The 19,950-nt window shown below is 39.4% G+C and overlaps 2 protein-coding genes across 5 annotated transcripts in view; one reads left to right on the plus strand and one right to left on the minus strand.

Annotated features, from left to right (window-relative positions):
* SGTB (small glutamine rich tetratricopeptide repeat co-chaperone beta) overlaps nucleotides 1-4,603 on the minus strand; it is a 42,863-nt gene extending 38,260 nt beyond the window's left edge. The window contains exons 1-2 of one of the 3 annotated variants that reach the window (XM_057307432.1): nucleotides 4,554-4,603; nucleotides 2,308-2,429 (exon numbers count right to left, since the gene is read on the minus strand). In XM_057307432.1, the coding sequence (XP_057163415.1) occupies nucleotides 2,308-2,407 (100 nt within the window). In that variant the 5' untranslated portion in view covers nucleotides 2,408-2,429; nucleotides 4,554-4,603. Of the gene's footprint in view, nucleotides 1-2,307; nucleotides 2,430-3,576; nucleotides 3,790-4,553 lie in introns of those variants that run through there. The other 2 variants (XM_026498886.4, XM_057307433.1) reach the window with 2 other exon arrangements.
* Nucleotides 3,826-19,950, plus strand: part of NLN (neurolysin) — a 97,976-nt gene continuing 81,851 nt past the window's right edge. Inside the window, exon 1 of one of the 2 annotated variants that reach the window (XM_026498879.4) lies at nucleotides 3,826-4,050. In XM_026498879.4, the coding sequence (XP_026354664.1) occupies nucleotides 4,010-4,050 (41 nt within the window). In that variant the 5' untranslated portion in view covers nucleotides 3,826-4,009. Of the gene's footprint in view, nucleotides 4,051-5,056; nucleotides 5,127-19,950 lie in introns of those variants that run through there. The other variant, XM_057307431.1, reaches the window with a different exon arrangement.

A 19,950-nucleotide genomic window follows, 5' to 3' on the forward strand; every position in this document is an offset into this window, starting at 1 on the left:
GTGATTGCCAGACAGCATTAAAGGTCCACTTGCGACTCATGGTCATGAATTTAAAGTGGGACCAATCGGCAAAATTGTATGTTTTGTTCCATCTATACATAGTCACATGGATATGAACACGGAGTTGCTGGAGACCTGGATTTTAAAAAGGTTGGGTTTTGCAAGAAAGGGAGAGATATACAAGGGCATGAACATAATGATGAGCCATGGAATTTAAGCAAAGTAAGAAGAGGGGTGTGAAAGGTAAGGGATCAACAACAGGAGGTACTCACAGGGTCAAAGAACTGTTGGGGCAGGGATTCTAGAGGGAGTGAGCTGCAAAAACAGGCAGTGGTGGTCAGGAAGTGAAATGTTTATAGTAGAGATTATGGAGAGAATGCAGTTTCAGTAACAGTAATGTCCAGGGAAGAGTTTCTCACCCTTGGCACTACTGACATTTTGGACTTTGTTCTTGGGGGCCATCTCGTGCATTATGGTATGTGTAGCAGTATCCATGGACTCTACCCACTAGATGCCAGTAATACCAGCCCCTCAGTGGTGACAATCAAAAATATCTCCAGACATTGCAAAATCACCCTGTGTTGAGAACCACTAGTGTGGGGTATGACCATGCGGCTGAGTAGTTAAGATCACTGGAGGACAAGGAGGTCAAGGAACAGAGTGCTGAGAGAACTGAAAGAAACATCTATGAGGTCCTTGCAATTGCCAAAAAATCAGACAGAGTAGTACTAGAGAGAGTGACAGGGAGCAGGAGCCACATGAAACAGATGTCCGTAGATGACAACAATTAGGAGTAGGTGACATTATCTGATGAAAAAGCTCAAAGCTGATAAGACTATAAGACCTTACCACTATGGTAAGGCTGGTACTAGAACTTAGGCTCCTCTTCTAGGGCTTTTTTAAATGTCTAGAAGGTGGGCAGACTTCTCCACATGATTTCATACTCAATTAAATTAGACTCGCAGAGTCAAAAATAGGGGTCGGTCAAAAACAATTGGCACCATTTCTGACTGCCATATATAACAAACAGCTGAAGGCACATATTTTTGGCTGAAGACCATCCTAAAAATAGGACATAACATCTTGATTTTTAAAAAAAACTCTCAATTTTCTTTCTGGCCTTTAGAAGTATGTATTATACTACCTTTGATTAGAAAAGACACATCTTTTATTAAATGATTGCATTTATCTGTTTGCTACTGAGCAACCATAACCAATGTTTTCTTTCGATAACCAGTCACCTTTATCTTCACACAGTCTAATCACCAAAGAGGACAAAAAGATCTTAATATGAAATGAACCGACTGCAATGTTCTCCAACTGTGTGTCACCTGTTCCTCTCACTGCCACCTGGAAAGACAGCGTCTCACCAGATTGCAAGCAGATTTAGAGCAAATGCCCAATTTTCATCCCCACCTCTTAAAACCATATTCACTATGGAAGTGCTTATTGAAATTAATAGATGTATCCCCTTTATAGGAGAAATAGCTTCAAGATGGCAAAATCAAATTGTATTATTATCTATTAAATTCTCCCAAATGTACTATCTCATTGCAATAATTAAGTCTTTAGGCCACAAGGAAGCTACACTCATTGAACCTCCACAAGCCCATCTGCAGAATTCTACCCTGTTATGGTTATGCTGAATTTAAATTTTATAATGCAGAAATGTGAAACAGAAAAGATGGTGTTTAAGGAAACACGTGATGCTATCATCCAGTCCTGCTCAACTTTACGGATTACCAAATCTCATATTTAAAGCTCACACAGAACAACAGTGAAATCCTCTCATTTTCAAATCCCCAAATAGAAAGTTCTCAGAGATTAATTGTGATGTAATTATTACACTTTTACATAGTGCTCTTATGATGACTAAGGTATTTTCACATATTGATTCTAAACAGGATGCTTTCCTGTTAGGAAGAGATGAGATCTTCAGAGTAAAAACCAGGATTTAAATCTCAACTTTGCCACATTTTGCTGTTATGTCACTTAATCTATCTGGTTTCATTTCATAATATGTTAAATGAGGATAATACTAACTTAACAGTTACTGTAGAGAAAAAATTCGCTACAGTATGAACAGCATAGTTCTGACACGTAATAGTTGTTCAATAAAAGAACAATTGTCCTCGTATTGTGTTGTTAATTAAAACAAGCCTCAGAAAATGGAAATGCAATCTCTCTTCTTGAAAGAGCAATAAAATGTTTTAGTTTTGTTATAACAGATCATAAAGTCAGGCTTATAGCTATTTTAGTCCTTGTTTACAATTATAACACAAATGAACATAAAAAGCAGGAGCCTACCTTCCAAACTTTCTTGTTCATCTGAAGTATAAGCATCCATCTGACTTTGTTCCCGTAAGAAACGAATAACTGCATAAACTAAGTGCTTGATAGATGACATTTTAAAAGATTAAGCAGTTTTCCTTGATGAGAAAAAGGAAAACAGTGATCTAAGTTATGTTACAGACTTGGTCAGGAAGGTTATAAATAACAAGGTTATAAATTACATCAAAAGTTAAAAGCAAAAACAACACCTGTATTACCTTCATTCTTCTTTTTAAAGAGTCAGGAGAACACAAAGTATTGTTATGGTAATGCATTACATATTTTCAATTATACCCAATAGTATTAGATTATGTTAAAACTTGCAAAAGTAAAATTTTTCTCAAAACATGCAGAACACAAGCTTAGACTCTCACTGAATATCTCACTGTCTCTTAACACTACGTATAGTACAGATACAGATTGGGACAGGAAAATAGATACAGGTGTAGAAATCCCCAAAAGGCCTCAGTACTAAGTTGAGGGAGATTTCATACTGCTGACTCAGAAGCTGACTACAATGAGCATCTTCCTCTGTTTCATGAGATTTTTTAAAATGTATGCATAATTTACCCTGCACCAACTTTTGGTAGGCTTAGACTGTTACTTGAGGAGGAAAGAGATTAATGAAAGGGTGCTCAACAATTCAATGTCATTCTTAATAAAAATGGCATTTCTATTTAATCAAGACATGTCGGAAAATCATTGCCCAAGTCGATGGATACTACAAACCGACCAGCGCTCTCTGCGGTAGCTGTGCTCTCGTGGACAAGCTGGAAGCTCCCGGTCATGTTCATTCACATGGAATACTATCGCATCTAAACCGTGGCGCAGGGCCAGCCGGCCTTAATGGCTTATTTCCACTAAATCGCATCATCCATCTGTTCCCCAGGTTCCCTAATCCAAAGCCTGGGTGTGGTACCCGCCGCGAGGATGTTTATTATTTCTGGGCTTATTTTTAAAGGCGAGCCCAGTGTTTAGGCCATGGGGTTGCAAGTACTAAATAAGGCCCCAGGGCAGAAGGTGAAAAAAGAATGGGGGGGTAGAGCGGGTGAGGAGCAGAAACGAAGATATTCAATCTCCTGCAGGCTTCTCCCCCTTCTTCTCCCCAGAGCACATCGACCTCCTTCTCCCTCCCTTCAGTACCTGGGCCTCGCTTTGGCCCAGACGGGGTTTGCTGCGGGTGCGCGGTGCAGGCCCCGACTGGAGCGGGAGGAGACGTACCCATCCCAGACAGAAGCCCCTTACCAGGCGAGAGGACGCGAAACAGTGGCAGTGGGCCCGGGGGCGTCCGTAGGCCGGTACGCCCGCCCCCTGGTCCTCCGGCTTCAGCCTGGCTCCCGATCGCAGAACTGCCCACGGTCGCCCAAACTTCCCCGGCTCCCAGGCCGCCGCCGCCCCTCAGCCCACCCGGCTGCGCGCTCTGCTCGCGGCCACTGGGTCTAGCCAGAACCGCCCCCCGGGCGGCGCAAGGCGCGCGGGGCGGGGCGCAAGTCGGGGGGGCGGGGCCGAAGTTGGCGCCGGCGTGGGGCTGCCGCACGTGGGAGGGCGCGGACAGGGCTGGCCGCCGCCACAGCTGTTGCCTCCTCCGCTAGGCAGCCTCTCGGCTCCCCGGTGCCCCGCCTCCTCAACCCCAAACCAGAGGACAACGCGCCCGCCGCCGCCGACTCTCGGCCCTCCCATGATCGCCCAGTGCCTTTCGGCTGTGCGAGGCCTCCACAGGTACCTCCCGTGCGCGGGTTAACCTTGACGGTGGGCCGGGCGTGGTCCTGCCCGTGCCAGGTGCCTGTGCTCAGCCTTTCCCGAGCGCACCCCTCCGACGCCCCTGGGACGCTCTGTCCCCGCGGCCCGCATGCTCTGTCCTGAGGGACACCTGGCGCAGGCACTTGGGGCCACCTTTCCCTCCTCCGCTCGCTCGGGAGGGCATCCATTCCCCTTTGTTTGGGACTGTCTCAGCTGCAGTCCGCGAGACTGGTCACAGGCCTGCCCCAAAATGAATGCAGAAAAATGGCTCGGATAAGAAAATCATTTGACTTCCGCCCCCCAGCCAGAACTGCAGACCTCTTACTAAAAGTGCCGGCAGCTGTAGTCTCAGGAATAGTAATTCTAATTTGCCCCTCACGCACATCATTAGCATACAAATCGTTTAACAAACATGCACGATGAGACCGTTATGGTTTTGCTGCTTATCTCCGTCCATGCTTTCTAATTTCCTTTTTATTTACCTCTTCCCCATAAAACATCCGGCCTCTTGCTGGGGCAAATTGACTTGGCCCAAAATGGAGGAAATTATTGCTTGGACACGGCTTGGGGCAGCCTCAGCTGCTGTTTTGGATTGCTTCCTAGCTCCCAAGCCACACCCCTCTGCCACAGACCAGTAGCAAGATGGTGAGAGAATTAAATTCTTTGCACGGATGCACTAGATGAAGTGGTTTTCGGAAACAATGCCTCTACCACCCCCATCCCCAAATCCAGCCTTGTACTGTAAATCCTAATGAAGATCCAACAGAAAAAAAGGAAATATGTGTTTCTTGCTAGATACTTATAAAACTACTTTGGAAAATGTTCAGCATTTAAGCTTTTTGACAGTTTTCTATTGTGTATGGCCACTCATCTGTGTGGGGCTGTCTGTTGCTCAGTCTCTGTAATTCTGGTGCATCCAGGGGACAGTAGCACTTAAAAAGAGTTAATGTGATGATTTTTACCATATTTCACACTGTCGTTTTAGTCTGCAGGCTGCAAGTGATACAGCTTCGAATGCAGTTATCCCAACAAACGAAGATACTCACATAACGCAGGTGTGAGAAGAGAATAAACTTTGTATAAGACAGTGGTTCTCAAACTTTTTAGTCTTGGGACCCCTTTACCTTGCAAAAATTACTGAGGACCTAAGAGCTTTTGTTATGTTGGTTATAACTATCCATATTTACCATATCATAAATGAAAATTAGGGAATTTTTTTTTAAGATTTTATTTATTTATTCGACAGAGATAGAGACAGCCAGTGAGAGAGGGAACACAAGCATGGGGAGTGGGAGAGGAAGAAGCAGGCTCCTAGCAGAGGAGCCTGATGTGGGGCTCAATCCCATAACGCTGGGATCACGCCCTGAGCCGAAGGCAGACGCTTAACTGCTGTGCCACCCAGGCACCCCGAAAATTAGGGGATTTTTAAAGTATTAGTTTATGTTAAAAAAAAACACAGTAATAAACTCATTACCTGCACAAATAACATTTTTAATGAAAAATAACTGTTTTCCAAAACTCCAAACACATCAGTAAGAAAGTGGAATTGTGGTTTGGTTTCTTTCTTTTTTTTTTTTTTTCTTCAGTTTTATTTTTTTTATGGTTGTAAGATATACATAACTCAGTGATATTAAGAACACTCACATAGTTATACAACCATTACCATTATCCATCTCCAGATCTTTTTCATCATCCCAGAGTGAAACTCTGTACCCATTAAACAGTAACTCCTCATTATATTCTTTCCCATGCCTGGTAACCACTATTCTTGCTGTCTTTATGATTTTGACTGTATTAGGTACCTCATACAAGTGGAATCATACAGTATTTGTTCTTTTGAGACTGGCTTATTTGAGTTAGCATGTTTTTAAGGTTCATCCATGTTGTAACTTAGGTCAGAATTTCCTTCCTTTTAAGGCTGAATAATATTCCATTGTATCGATATACCACATTTTGTTTGTGCACCTTTCCATGGTCATTTGGGTTGTTTGCATTTTTTGGCTATTTTGAATAATACTGCTATGATCATAGATTTGCACATATATGTTTGAGTCTCTCCTTTCAGTTCTTTGGCATATATACTTAGAATTAGTGGATCTGTACGGTATTTCTGTGTTTGATTTTTTGAGGAACCACTATGTTTCCCACAGCACCTGTAACATTTTACATTCCTGTCATGACAGCAGTGAACAAGAGTTCCATCAATCGTCTCCAACATTTGATTTCTGTTTTTGTTTTTTATAAAAACGATCCTAGGAGTGGCATTGTTTTACACTTGTGTGAAACAAATTAGTGACTTAATAGAAAATAGCTGGATTCTTACATCTGCTTCTGCATTTGATATGTTACACTGTTTTGTTTTGGTTTAAGAAGAAAATCCCACCTCTCACTTATATGTAATTAGAAAAACAGGAGTATTTAACAGCTTTTTAAAAGTAATCATGGATATGCTTTGAAAATCATATCAAAGTTTCACAAGTGGTAGTTTTGTAAAGATTAGTTGCAATGTGAAATATGAAACTATCAATGTACTTTTTTTATTCTGTTACATTAGAATCCACATGTCTGTCTTGGATTTTAAAATGGATCTTTTACACATACGTAATATTCTAATATCAAACATTGGTTACTTGGAAAATAGCAGTACACTATGTTATACAGATCTTCCTAATGTTGACACATTACATTATACAATATCAAATCATATTCCTTTAGATCATCGTCCACCCCATCATAAATGTCTTGAAGTATTAGGAAGCTGGCAAGCTCACAGTGGTAGATACGGTTTTTCAAAATTCTAATTTTCATTTGAAAGATGAAATTTTATTATTGGTAACAAATACTATCAGTTCCTCGAAGTGACAGGCTCATTTTGTTACATTTTTGAGAGAATTTCTGCTGAATACTTTAGTCTGATCAGTCATAGCTTGTCTGTCACTCATGTTTTCAAGTACAAATAGTGTTCCATGAGAAAAGCAGGTATTTCAGCGCACAATTTAATCGGTTGCACGAGTGCTTTTGATTTGGGCAACCAGATCATCTGGACATTCTTTGTGCTCAAGTGTAGAGCAGAAGTGCTTTATGCATGCTTTGCCACACATATCATTCGGTGATTGAGATTTAATGAAATTAAATCTTTTACTATTTCATGAAAGTGAAATTGACATTTTTAGCATGAGTCAGTGGCAGTGAAGAATACAATGACTGCTAAGACAGTTCAGTGCCACTACCTTGACATGTTCTAAGGAGCCTACAATTTCAGCTACCATTGCTTCTTACCATCAGTACAAATGTCCACCAAGTGAAAAAAGTAAATAATACCATACTATTATCATAAAGTACTCTTAACCTCACAGATGACTTGAAATGGTCTCAAGGACCCTCCCCATATTCCTACCCCAAGGATTGCAGAACACATTTTGAGAACCACTAATATGTGTTATTCAGATTCTTTGTTTATGCGTAGAAGAAAATAAATTTATAAAAAGCCATGCAATTATCTTATTAGAAGCTGGTAACCAATTAAAGGTATCAATTATTTTGTTACTTAACAGCATAATATTGAAGTTAATCAACATATATAGCAGTAGTAATCATTAACTTATGGCACTTGTGAGTGACTTAATCACAGAATCTTTGTTTCAAACTGTGTCCTCCAAAAAACAGTCAATACTAGACAACGTGGAAGGCCCTGTGTGTTCCCTTGATGAATTTTTCCGTTTCTTCCTACACTTGGGAGTTCGTTCTAGTGTTTTAAGAGTAACTAGGTTTTCATTTACTGACTTAGGATTTCTTTTGTGTTTTTCTGTTGGCAGAGCTACTATATCCCCTTCCCAAAGCCAGTCTGACAGCCAGGAGGATTGATGGGATCCTAGGCCAATTTCTTGGGAATAAGGAGACAGAGAATCTGAAAACTGGTTGTAGTTGCTGTTTAGATAATCGTATGACCTTAAGGAAGTCACTCAATATCTTGGATCTCTCTCAAGTTCCTTATTTTGTAAAATGAAAAGGACTGGACTAAATGATACTTAAGATTTCTTTCAACTTTTGTTGCCAAAGCAATTAAACCAGGCAAATTTCCCCTCCTTTCTCAACCAGATTGCACAGAATCTGAGCCAAGCAAAATCTGATGTATACTGTAGAGTGAGGGATGGATGGCATTGTCAAAAAAACAAACGAGAAAGATGACTCAACAGTATTTAGTCCAAATTATAGCTATAATGGCCCTAGTTTCCTCATTCAATTAAAAAAAGAACTGTGGTTTTAAAAATTATGACAGCAATGCACGCTCACTGTAGGAAATTTAGAAAATATTCACACGCAAAAGAAACAATCCACCCATCCAGAAGAACCAATTGGTAATAGCTCCCCAAATCTTTTCTACAAATAGACACTTTTTTAAAACAAATATGGGATTATACCATGTTTTTATAAGTTTTATGTACTATAAACATCCTTCCATAATATAAACAGTTACAATGTAGTCCATTTGGAAATGTATGATAATTAATCCCACTTTTGGACATAACTATTTCCACTTTCTGCTATGAGTAATAGTGCTTAGATATACGTTCTTACTCTTAAGTCTTTTGCCAAATCCTTAATTATTTCATTAGTGTAAGTTCTTAGCAATGGAATTTGTACATCAAAGGGCATGTACATCTTCCAGGGCTTTGGTAATTACTATCCTAGTTTTCTCCAAAAACTTCCACCCAAATTACACTCTTACCAGTGTAGGGTGTAAGTGCTAGTTTCCTACACCATTTCCAACACTGAGCATCTTAATAATTTTAAACTGTATCAGTTTTTAAGCGGAAAGTTTTCTTATTTGCATTTACTTGCATTTTTCTGAGAGTTTATTTGGTGAGTTTAACTCTTTAATGAAAATTCAGGACTTGTGATCTGAAGACCAAAAAAGTTGTTCGCTTCTGACGTATTTATTCACACAGGAAGTCTTAGAAAGTCAGACAAATTCAATTATAGTTATTCATAAATTTAACAATATTTATGTATCTTAACGGGAATGAAATAAAATTGCAGTTGTCCCCCCAAATCAGTAGGTAGAAACCCCAGAATTTTAGGATAACGGTGCTAGAAAAAAATACCAGTGAAAGAAAGATTTTAAGTTATAAGTGTCAAAGCCTGGACTGAGATTATCTGTAAAAATGGATTTTAAAAAGTTGTAAAGGAGGATTTTTGTTGTTGTTCTTTACCCCTGGTTTTGGATAGAAACATCCTGGTACTTACTCAGATTTAAGTATTATCACCTCTTTGGTTAAGATAAAGCAGAGAACTTCTGTGAGGAGAAGCGCCAAGATTAAAGTATGAAGAACCAAGGAAATTGATGCTTGTTGGGTACATATGTATATGCCAAGTTCTGCATTAGAAAGGCAGGTAGTAAGTATACTACTCTAGACCAGACTAGACTAGGCTCTAATACTCTGGACCTGTCCCTGCCGCTGACTAGCACTGTGATCTCAGGCAGAGTTATTTAATTTCTCTGTGTCTTTTTCTTCATCAGTAAATTGAAATTAATTGGCTGAATTTTTCACTCACCAAAAATTTTTTGAGTGGTTGTTACGTGCCAAACATTCTACTTTTAGTGGTACAGCAATGAACAAAGCAGCCAAAAATCTTCGTGTTCATGGAGCTTACGTTCTAGTGGGAGAGACAACTAAGGAAAATATAGAGTGTGTTAAATGGGGACATGTGCCAGGGGACAAAAAGTAAAGCAGGAAAGAGGGATATTCAGTATTGGTGAAAATGAAATTATAGAGTTGACAGGAGAGGGCTCAGTGAGAAGTTGATACTGCGCCTGGTGTGTTTGAGAAATTGAAGAGGCCATTGTGACTAGAATGGGATACCTTTCACACAGGAGAGTAGGATATGAGACAAGAGAGGGAAAAATTGTACTCACCTGTATTAGAAAAACAGTTCTCCCTTCTGGGAGTCCCTTTACTACTCACACAACTCTTCACTTCTGACAGTAAACAGTCACCAAATGTGTGTGGAGGTTTTCCCCCACAGCAAGCCATTCTCTGAGTCACCAGCTGGGTGTCCGACATTTTAACTCAATTCTGACACTACCTACCTGGAGATACCGTCAGATCCCGCCGGTTAAGGGCTGGTCACAGAAGACTGCTCCCCACACTCCACATGCCAGGTCCAAGTCCATGGTGTTACCTGTGCTTCTGACCAATTGGCTATAAATCTGAGCTTCCCATGACCCCCTCTTGGGTTAGATGAATTTGCTAGAGAGGCTCACAGAACTCAGGAAACATGTTTACCAGTTTATTAAAGGATATTATAAGGATATAGATGAACAGCCAGATGAGAGAGATGAACAGTGAGGCCTGGGAGGATCCTGAGCACGGTAGCTTCTGTCCCTGTGAAGTTGGGGTACATCACCCTCCTGGTTTGTTCACCAGACTGAAGCTCTTCAAACACCCTACCATAGGGATTTTTATGGAGGTTTTGTGAGGTAGGCATGATCTTTCATTAACTCCCTTTTCAGCCTTCTCCCTTCTTAAGAGAATGGGGGAAGAGGCAGGGCTGAAAATTCCAAGTTTCTAATCATGGCTCGGACCTTCTAGAAAGCAGCCCTTATCCAGGGAGCCTATGCAGAGTCACTTATCAGAGCAAAGGACACTCCTATCACCCAGGAAATTGCAAGGCTTTCAGGAGCCCTGTGCCAGGAACCAGGGTCAGAAACCAAACGTTACAGCAAAAGATGATCCAGTGCTCATATCGCTTAGGTAATAAAAAGGGTTTTAGGAGCTTACTGCCAGGAACCAGGAACGAAGACCAATATATATTTGCTCTTACCTCACATCATCTTTTTAAGATGGAGAGTAAATAGGGAGTACTTTGAACATTGCCCGACTCTGTCCATTACTATTGGCACGATGATGCCATGTAACAAACCGAATCTCCAAAGAGTAAAATGACAGATGTTTATGTTTGCTGACAAATGTTTGTTGGACAGTTTTTCTGGTCTTGACTGGGCTCATTCTGCACATACAACCAGTCATGGGTTGTGTAGGCAGCTCTGCTGATCCTGGCTTGGCTACCTCATATCTTTGGGAATCAGGATGGCAAAAACTGGGGCCACTTGGCTTTCTTTCACATTCTCTTGCATTCTCCAGGAGACTTAGTGCGACCTGTTCCCATGGCAATGGCAGGGTTACATGAGAGTGGAAGTGTGTACTGAACCTTAGGCTCAAACGGGAGCACCATCTACTCTGCCACATTCCCCTGGCCAAAGCAACTCACAAGGCCAGTCCAGGTTCAAGAAATGGGTAGATATACGTTGTATCTTGATGGGAGGAGCAGCAAATTCAAATTATAGGAAATCATAAATACATGTAGGGTGAGATGGAGGTATGTTAGGAGTTAGTCTACTACCTCGGCACAGAAAAACTCAATAAATATTAGCTATTATTTTCATGTTTGTGAATTACCTAGTTGTATTGAGGAGGTTTTCAAACTCAGATCACTAATTTGTTTTGGGGGGGTTTTTTGTAAAGATTTTATTTATTCGAGAGAGCAGGAGAGAGCACAAGGGGTAGGGGAATGGCAGAGGGAGAAGGGGAGGGAAAAGCAGACTCCCTGCTGAGCAGGGAGCCTGAGCTGGGTCTCGAGCCCAGGACCCCGGGCTGCGCTGAAGGCAGACGCTTAACCAACTGAGTCACCCAGGCACCCCTCAGATTATTAATTTGTAATAGCCCCTCATAAACGTTGCAGGTTTTTTAGTCTTTGAATTTTGGGGTGAATTGTTACTATTTTTTTGCCCTACAGAAGTTTAAAGTTGTTACATAATCAAGTATGTCAGTCTTTTCCTTTATGACTTTTGCTTTTGATTGCGTGCCTAGAGGTGCATCCCTACCCCAAGACTATAATTTTTAAATCACTTGCCTTTTCTTCTTGTACTTTTATGTTTCATTTTGCACATTTGAAACCTCTACCTCTCATGAAGTGACGCTTCCAATTATTAAGTGAAACAAAAAAGAAATAAGCATAAACTGCATTAAGTATGGGAAACTCCAGCTTACAAAATAGGGGTTCCTGATTGACCACAGTGTACTTTGGAAGATCCTGTTACATTCCACATACTGTGAGATTATCTATACCTCCTGCTTGGCGTTCAAAATGATACCCTCTTATTTCCCAGCCACATATAGCTGGTACCTTTGATACCTAATCTTATTTGTGGTCAAGACCCAAGAGGAAAATTCTTTTCCTGCCTCATGTCTTTTATTTTTTCTTCCTGCTCCCCCCCCCCCACCTGCCTTCCTTCTGGAAACCATCAGTTTGTTTTCTATGGTCAAGAGTCTGTTTCTTGGTTTGCCTCTCCCCCCCCCCATTTTTTTTAAACTTTGCTCGTTTGTGGTGTTTCTTAAAGTCCATATATGAGTGAAACTCATGGTATTTGTCTCTCTGATTGACTTATTTCACTTAGCATAATACTCTTCAGGTCCATCCATGTCATTGCAAATGGCAAGATTTTATTCTTTTTTTGTGGTTGAATAACATTCCAGTGTGTGTGTGTGTGTGTGTGTGTGTGTGTGTATGTGTGTGTTTGTATACAAAGCCAAAGTTTGTTCCTTAAAAATATAATAAAATCAATCAACTTTATTTAGCAAGAAAAATGAGAGAAAAAACATCAAAAAAAGGAATAAAAGAGGGAACATCACTACAGATTGTGCAAATGTTACAAAGGTGAGAGTATTTGCCAGTGGAGTGTTTGCCAATACATTGAAGATTTGAATAAGTGGGAAATTTCATTGAAAAATGTAACATTAGGGGCGCCTGGGTGGCACAGCGGTTGAGCTTCTGCCTTCGGCTCAGGGCGTGATCCCGGCATTCTGGGATCGAGCCCCACATCAGGCTCCTCCGCTATGAGCCTGCTTCTTCCTCTCCCACTCCCCCTGCTTGTTTCCCTCTCTCGCTGGCTGTCTCCATCTCTGTCGAATAAATAAAATCAAATCTTTTAAAAAAAAAAAAAAGAAAAGAAAAATGTAACATTAAAATGGACACATGAAGAAATAGAAAATCCTATATTTATTAAAGAAACTGTCTTTGTATTGAAAGGCTTTTCCACAAAGGAAAGTCTAGACCCACATGGCTTCAGCAGTAAATTCTCCCAAATACCAAAGGAATAATGGCAATCATACATAAACATTTCCAAAGAACAGGAAAATAGCTGACACTTCCCACCTAGTTTTATGAGACCACCAAACCCTCATTCCAAAAATTCAGGAGAACACTACAAAGGAAAACCAGTGGGTTTTCATAAGTTTGAAAAAATTAGAAACTCAATCAATGAAATTAACCAATTAATGGAATAAAGGAGAAAAATCATGTGATTATTTTGCTAGATTCAAAAAAGAATTTGATAAAATTTAATACCCATTCACGATTTTTAAAAAACAATTTTGGCAAACCAAGAATAGAAGAACTTCTTTAACTTCATAAAGTATATTTTTTAAAACTGACATAAAACTTCATACATAGTAGTACAGTTATTTTTATTTTTTTAATTTTTACTTTACTTTAGTAAAATTATTTTTATTTTTATTTTTATTTATTTTTTTTTTTTAAAGATTTTATTTATTTATTCGACAGAGATAGAGACAGCCAGCGAGAGAGGGAACACAAGCAGGGAGAGTGGGAGAGGAAGAAGCAGGCTCACAGCGGAAGAGCCTGACGTGGGGCTCGATCCCACAACGCCGGGATCACGCCCTGAGCCGAAGGCAGACGCTTAACCGCTGTGCCACCCAGGCGCCCCTAGTAAAATTATTTTTAAAAAGCCTTCCTGACATCAGGAATGAGACAAAGATGACCATTTTTGCTATCCCTATTCAATCCTGTCCTTGAGGTTTCAGCCAGTGCAATAGTTTAAGGGAAAAAAAAAATATGTAAAAATTGGAAAGGAAGAAATAGGACTGCCATTTTTCACAATGACATAATTGTGTGTGTAGAAAATTTAAAGGATAAAATATTAGAATAAATGAATTTAGCAAGGTTCCTGGATATCAGATCAACATAAAAAATTCATTTATAGCTTTATCTTAGCAAGGTACAATTGGGAAAGGAAAATTTTTCATTTTATCAGTAAAAATAGAATTTAAAACTTTAAAGAGTAATAAATAAAAAAATGTGTAAGACATCAGCAGAGAAAACTGCAAAACACTACTGGAAGAAATAAAAGAAGATCTAAGCAAATGAAAGGATATGTCACTTTGAGATTCGACCACTGAATGAAGAAAGTCTTCGTGTGTGTGTGTACACACACACACACACACACACAGCACAGCTCCTTTATCCCTTTTCAATCAGTGGACACTTAGGCAGTTTCCATAATTTAGCTGTTGTAGATAATGCTGCTATAAACATCGGGGTGCATGTATCCCTTTGAATTAGTGTTTTTGTATTCTTTGGGTAAATACCTAATAGTGCAATTGCTGGAACGTAGGGTAGTTCTCATTTTAACTTTTTGAGGAACCTCCATACTGTTTTCCAGAGTGGCTACACCAGTTTGCATTCCCAGTAACAAGGCAAAGAGTTTCCCTTTCTTCACATCCTCGCCAACACCTGTTGTTTCTTGTGTTGTTGATTTTAGCCATTCTGACAGGTGTGAGGTGATATCTCATTATAGTTTTGATTTGTATTCCCCTGATGAGAAATAATGTTGAGCATCTTTCATGTGTCTACTGGCCATCTGTATGTCTTTTTTGGAAAAATGTCTATTCATGTCCTTTGCCCATTTTTAAGTTGGATTACTTGTTTTTCGGGTGTTGAGTTTTATAAGTTGTTTATATATTTTGGATACTAACCCTTTATTGGATAGGTCATTTTCAAGTATCTTCTTCCGTTCTGAAGGTTGCCTTTTAGTTTTATTGATTGTTTGCTTGACTATACAGAAGCTTTTTATTTTGATATGTCCCAATGGTTTAGTTTTTGCTTTTGTTTCCTTTGCCTCTGGAGACTTATCTAGAAAGAAGTTACTATGGACATGTCAAAGAAGTTACTGCCTGTGTTCACTTCTACAGTTTTTATGGCTTCAGGTCTCACATTTGGGTCTTTAATACATTTTGAATTAATTTTTGTGTATGGTGTTGGAAAGTGGTCTGGTTTCATTCTTTTGCATGTTGCTGTCCAGTTTTCCCAACACTATTTGTTGAAGAGACATTCTTTTTCTCATTGGATATTCTTTCCTACTTTGTCAAAGATTAATCAACCATATGGTAATGGATTCTTTTCTAGGTTTTCTTTCTTTCCTTTTTTTTTTTTTTTTTTAAGATTTTATTTTTAAGTATAATCTCAACAACCAACGTGGAGCTTGAATTTACAACCCTGAGATCAAGAGTCGCATGCTCCACCAACGGTGCCAGCCCAGGTGCCCTGAACTGCTCATTTCTGGGTTTTCTGTTCTATTTTTTTTTTATCTATGTGTCCATTTTTGTGGCAGTACCATACTGTTTTGATTACTGCAGCTTTGTAATATAACTTGAAGTCTGGAATTATGATGCCTCCGGCTTTGCTTTTCTTTTTCAAGGTTGCTTTGGCTACTCGGGGTCTTTTGTAGTTCCATACAAATTATAGGACTGTTTGTTCTAGCTCTGTGAAAAATACTATTGGTATTTTGATAGGTATTACATTAACTGTGTGGGTGGCTTTGGATAGTATAGACATTTTAACAATATTTGTTCTTCCAATCCATGAGCATGGAATGTCCTTCCATTTCTTTCTGTCATCTTCAGTTTCTTTCACCAGTGTTTTATACTCTTCAGAGTACAGGTCTTTCACCGCTTTGGTTGGGTTTACTCCTAGGTACCTTACTGTTTTCGGTATAATTGTAAATGGGATTGTTTTCTTAATTTCTCGTTCTGCTTCATTATTGGTGTATAGAAATATAACGGATTTCTTTATGTTGATTTTGTATCCTTTGACTTTGCTGAATTCATTTATCAGTTCTAGCAGCTTTTGGGTTTTCCTGCCCACATCCTAACAATGGTCATAGTGACTGAAATAATCACAGCTTTCAGGTATCGCCTGCTTTCTACAGTGCCATAACATTCATATGACAAGGGCCACATTGTTTGATTTTTATCATTCTAACACTGTGTTTTATACATATGTACAACTTCCAGATTTCATTTCTCAGAGGAATCCTTCTATGTCAAGGTGCAATATAGAGAATCACAAGTTATTTATTTGAAAGAGAAATAGATGAATGATACTAGATTCCAGCTCCCAATTATGCAATTCCTTTTAGAAGTCTTATATTCAGTCCAGTTTTTCATTTTACAAATATTTATTGAGCACCTGTTATGTTATTATTTAATCTCAGTATCACTTTATCCTAAACCAGATTTACAAATCTTATAAATCTGTTCTTTTGCCATTGTTCTCTGTCTCAATGAATGTTACCATTTACTGACATCAAAAGTCTAGGAGCTGTCCCTGGCCTTTTTCTCTGTCCCTATCTTTTTCATCATTTACGAGGTATAACGGCTTTCTCTTTTCTCTATTTGCAGTACCACCGCTATAATCCAAATCCTCATCATGAATCACAGCCTCAATTTTTGCTTCCTACTAATATACTTTCCTTATGAAAACAGAGACCTTTATGCAATCCAAATGTGACATGTTACACTCTAATTTAAACTTCTTTAGTTCAGGGGCTTCTTGGTAGCTCAGTCATGATCTCAGCATTGTAAGGTCAAGCAAGCCCTGCATCAGCCTCTGTGCTCAGCGGGGAGACTGCTTGAGATTCTCTCTCTCCCTCTCCCCCTCCCTCACTTCCTTCCCTCCCTTTCTCTCTCTCTCTCTCAAATAAATAAATCTTTGAAAAATAAAATAAAAAATCTTTAGTTCACCATTAACCTTAGGAGAAAATCAAAACTCTTTGATTGGTTTGTAAATCCCTGTGTAGTCTGACCACTTCTGAGCTGTCCCAGCTTTCCCTCTCACTCAGTGAGCTCAGTGTTGCAGCCTGAGAGTTCATGTCCTCATCTCCTCATCTTTTTTTTTTTTTTTTAAGATTTTATTTATTTATTTATTTGACAGAGAGGCAGTGAGAGAGGGAACACAAGTAGGGGGAGTGGGAGAGGGAGAAGCAGGCTTTGCGCTGAGCAGGGAGCCCGATGCGGGGCTCGATCCCAGAACACGAGGATCATGACCTGAGCCAAAGGCAGACGCTTAGCGACTGAGCCACCCAGGCGCCCCCCTCATCTCCTCGTCTTAAATTAATACATGCTGATCCCTTGTTTGGAACATTCTTCTCTTTCCCTGCCTCTCTACAACCTGTCTAATACTTGTCATTCATCTGAAAAGTTATTATAAAATATTATACACAAAAGTTAGATATCTATAGTTAAAAGAATGAAAAAAGAGTATCTATATATCTGAAAGGATATTTCTAGTACCTTTGAAGTCTTTTGTGTGCCCCTCTCTGACCATATCTCTTCTTCTTATTCCAAAGATAACCACTGTCCTGTATTTACGTTTATTTTCCTGTCGTTTTTGTTTATAACGTCATAACACATATATATGTTTCTCGTAACAACATATGGTTTAGTTTCACATGATGAAACTCGATTTACGTGGGTGTGGTTCATTTTTATTGCTGTAAGACCTTTCACTGGGTGACCATTTCAAAATTTATTATCTATTTTCTTGTCAATGAGTATTTAGGTTGATCCCAGTTATTTGCTATTATAAACAATATTCTATGAATATTCTTATAATTTCTCCTGATACATATGTGCAAGGGTATAGCCCTAAGAGAAAAATTGCTAGGTTGTACAATCTGTACGTTCTCTACTTTATCAGATGATAACCAGTTTTTCCCAGATGGTAATACTGATTTACTTCCCATCCCTGTGTAGTGTTCATGAGTAATCATGATCCTCCATCCTCAGCAGCTCTTGATGTTGTCATTCTTTTGCCAATCCAGTCGTTGTAAAATGGTATCTCTGGGATTTTGTTCACATTGCCATGTTTACTGATTGGTTTGAGTGTATTTTCATGTTTATTTACCATTTGTATTTTATGGCTGTGGTGTCTTTTGGCTATTTTCCTATTGGGTTGTTTATTTTTTTCATACTGCGTTTGAGCAATATTTATATATGTACAGATATATTTCATTTGATTTACACTCAAAATACATACTTATAGGGGCGCCTTGGAAGCTCAGTTTGTTAAGTGTTCGACTCTTAGTTTCAGCTCAGGTTATGACCTCAGGGTCGTGGAATAGAGCTCTACACACGAAGGCAAAGTCTGTTTAGGATTCTCTCTTTCCTTCTCCCTCTGCTCCTCTCTGTGCTTGCACGCACTAAATAAATAAATAAATAAATAAATAAATAAATAAATAAATAAAATATTTTTAGAAAATACTTATATTTTATCTATGCTAGATACTGAACTAAACTGAGAATACAGCTGTGAATAAGAAAGAAACTATCCCTTGGAGCTAGAGAGTATAATGCCAAGTGAAATAAGTCAGTCAGAGAAAGACAAATACCATATGATTTCACTCGTATGTGGAATTTAAGAAGCAAAGGAACAATGGGGGGAAAAGCCAATCCAAAAAATTGGCTCTTGAAATAACACATGATGGTTACCAGAGGGGAGGTGGGTAGGGGGGTGGGTGAAATAGGTGAAGGGAATTAAGAGTGTGCTTATCTTGATGAGCACTGAGTAATATATAGAAATGTGGAATCACCATATTATACACCTGAAACGAGTGTAACACTGTATATTAGCTATAGTAGAATTAAAATTTAAAACTTAATAAAAAAGCAAAAAGAAACTATCCCTGCTTGCTTAGGTCCATGCCCTCACTCTATTCAAGGAATCAGAGAGTAATGAAACAAATCTCTAAGGTGGTGGATTGTGGGGCACCTGGGTGGCTGAGTTGGTTAAGCATCCAACTCTTGGTTTCAGCTCAGGTCATGATCTCATGTGAGATTGAGCCCCGAGTTAGGCTCCGTGCTCATTGGGGAGTCTGCTTAAAGATTCTATCCCTTTCCTGCTTCCCCTATTCACGCACGCACAGGAGTTCTCTCTCTCTCTCTCTCTCTCTCTCTCTCTCTCCCCCCCTCTCCCCCTCACTGCCTCTCTAAAATAAAATAAATCTTTAAAAAAAAATAGTTGAGGGGCGCCTGGGTGGCTCAGTCGTTAAGTGTCTGCCTTCTGCTCAGGGCGTGATCTCAGGGTCCTGGGATAGAGCCCTGCATCGGGCTCTTCCGCTGGGAGCCTGCTTCTTCCTCTCCCACTCCCCCTGATTGTATTCCCTCTCTCACTGGCTGTCTCTCTCTCTGTCAAATAAATACATAAAATCTTTAAAAAAAATAGTTGAATTGTAATAGGTGCTATTAATATCAGCTTACTTTGCACTTCCTCAGAATGAACTTACCTGCCTCCTACTAAATTTGGTCCCTTTGAATGCTGTAAGCACTTCCATAGCACACACATTAGTAGTAGTAGTGTTTGCCTTTCTCACTAGTTGACACGTTTTCTGAGATCAGGAGCCTATTTTGTTGTTGTTGTTGTTTATGTCTGTATTTCCAGCACTTAGCCTGGTGTTATTCACGTGGTAGATGCTTAGTAAGTATTTATTGAATGACTGGATGGATGGATGGATGGATGGATGGATGAAAAGTCGTTATCAGTGATAATGACTGAAAATTCAGTGTTCCCTGGTGAGACCTAAGAAGTATAGGCCCCCAGATTTGGCATTTTGATATTGACAATGACAGGCAAAATGCAGTAAAAAGTAACTTTTTCAAACCCTATATGAAATAAATAACTCATTGCAAAGTATTTTATCCAAAAATACAGATGCCAGGGGAAAGTATTATGTCTAAGTATTAA

The sequence above is a fragment of the Ursus arctos genome, unplaced genomic scaffold (genome assembly GCF_023065955.2).
Source record: "Ursus arctos isolate Adak ecotype North America unplaced genomic scaffold, UrsArc2.0 scaffold_5, whole genome shotgun sequence".
NCBI lineage: Eukaryota > Metazoa > Chordata > Mammalia > Carnivora > Ursidae > Ursus > Ursus arctos.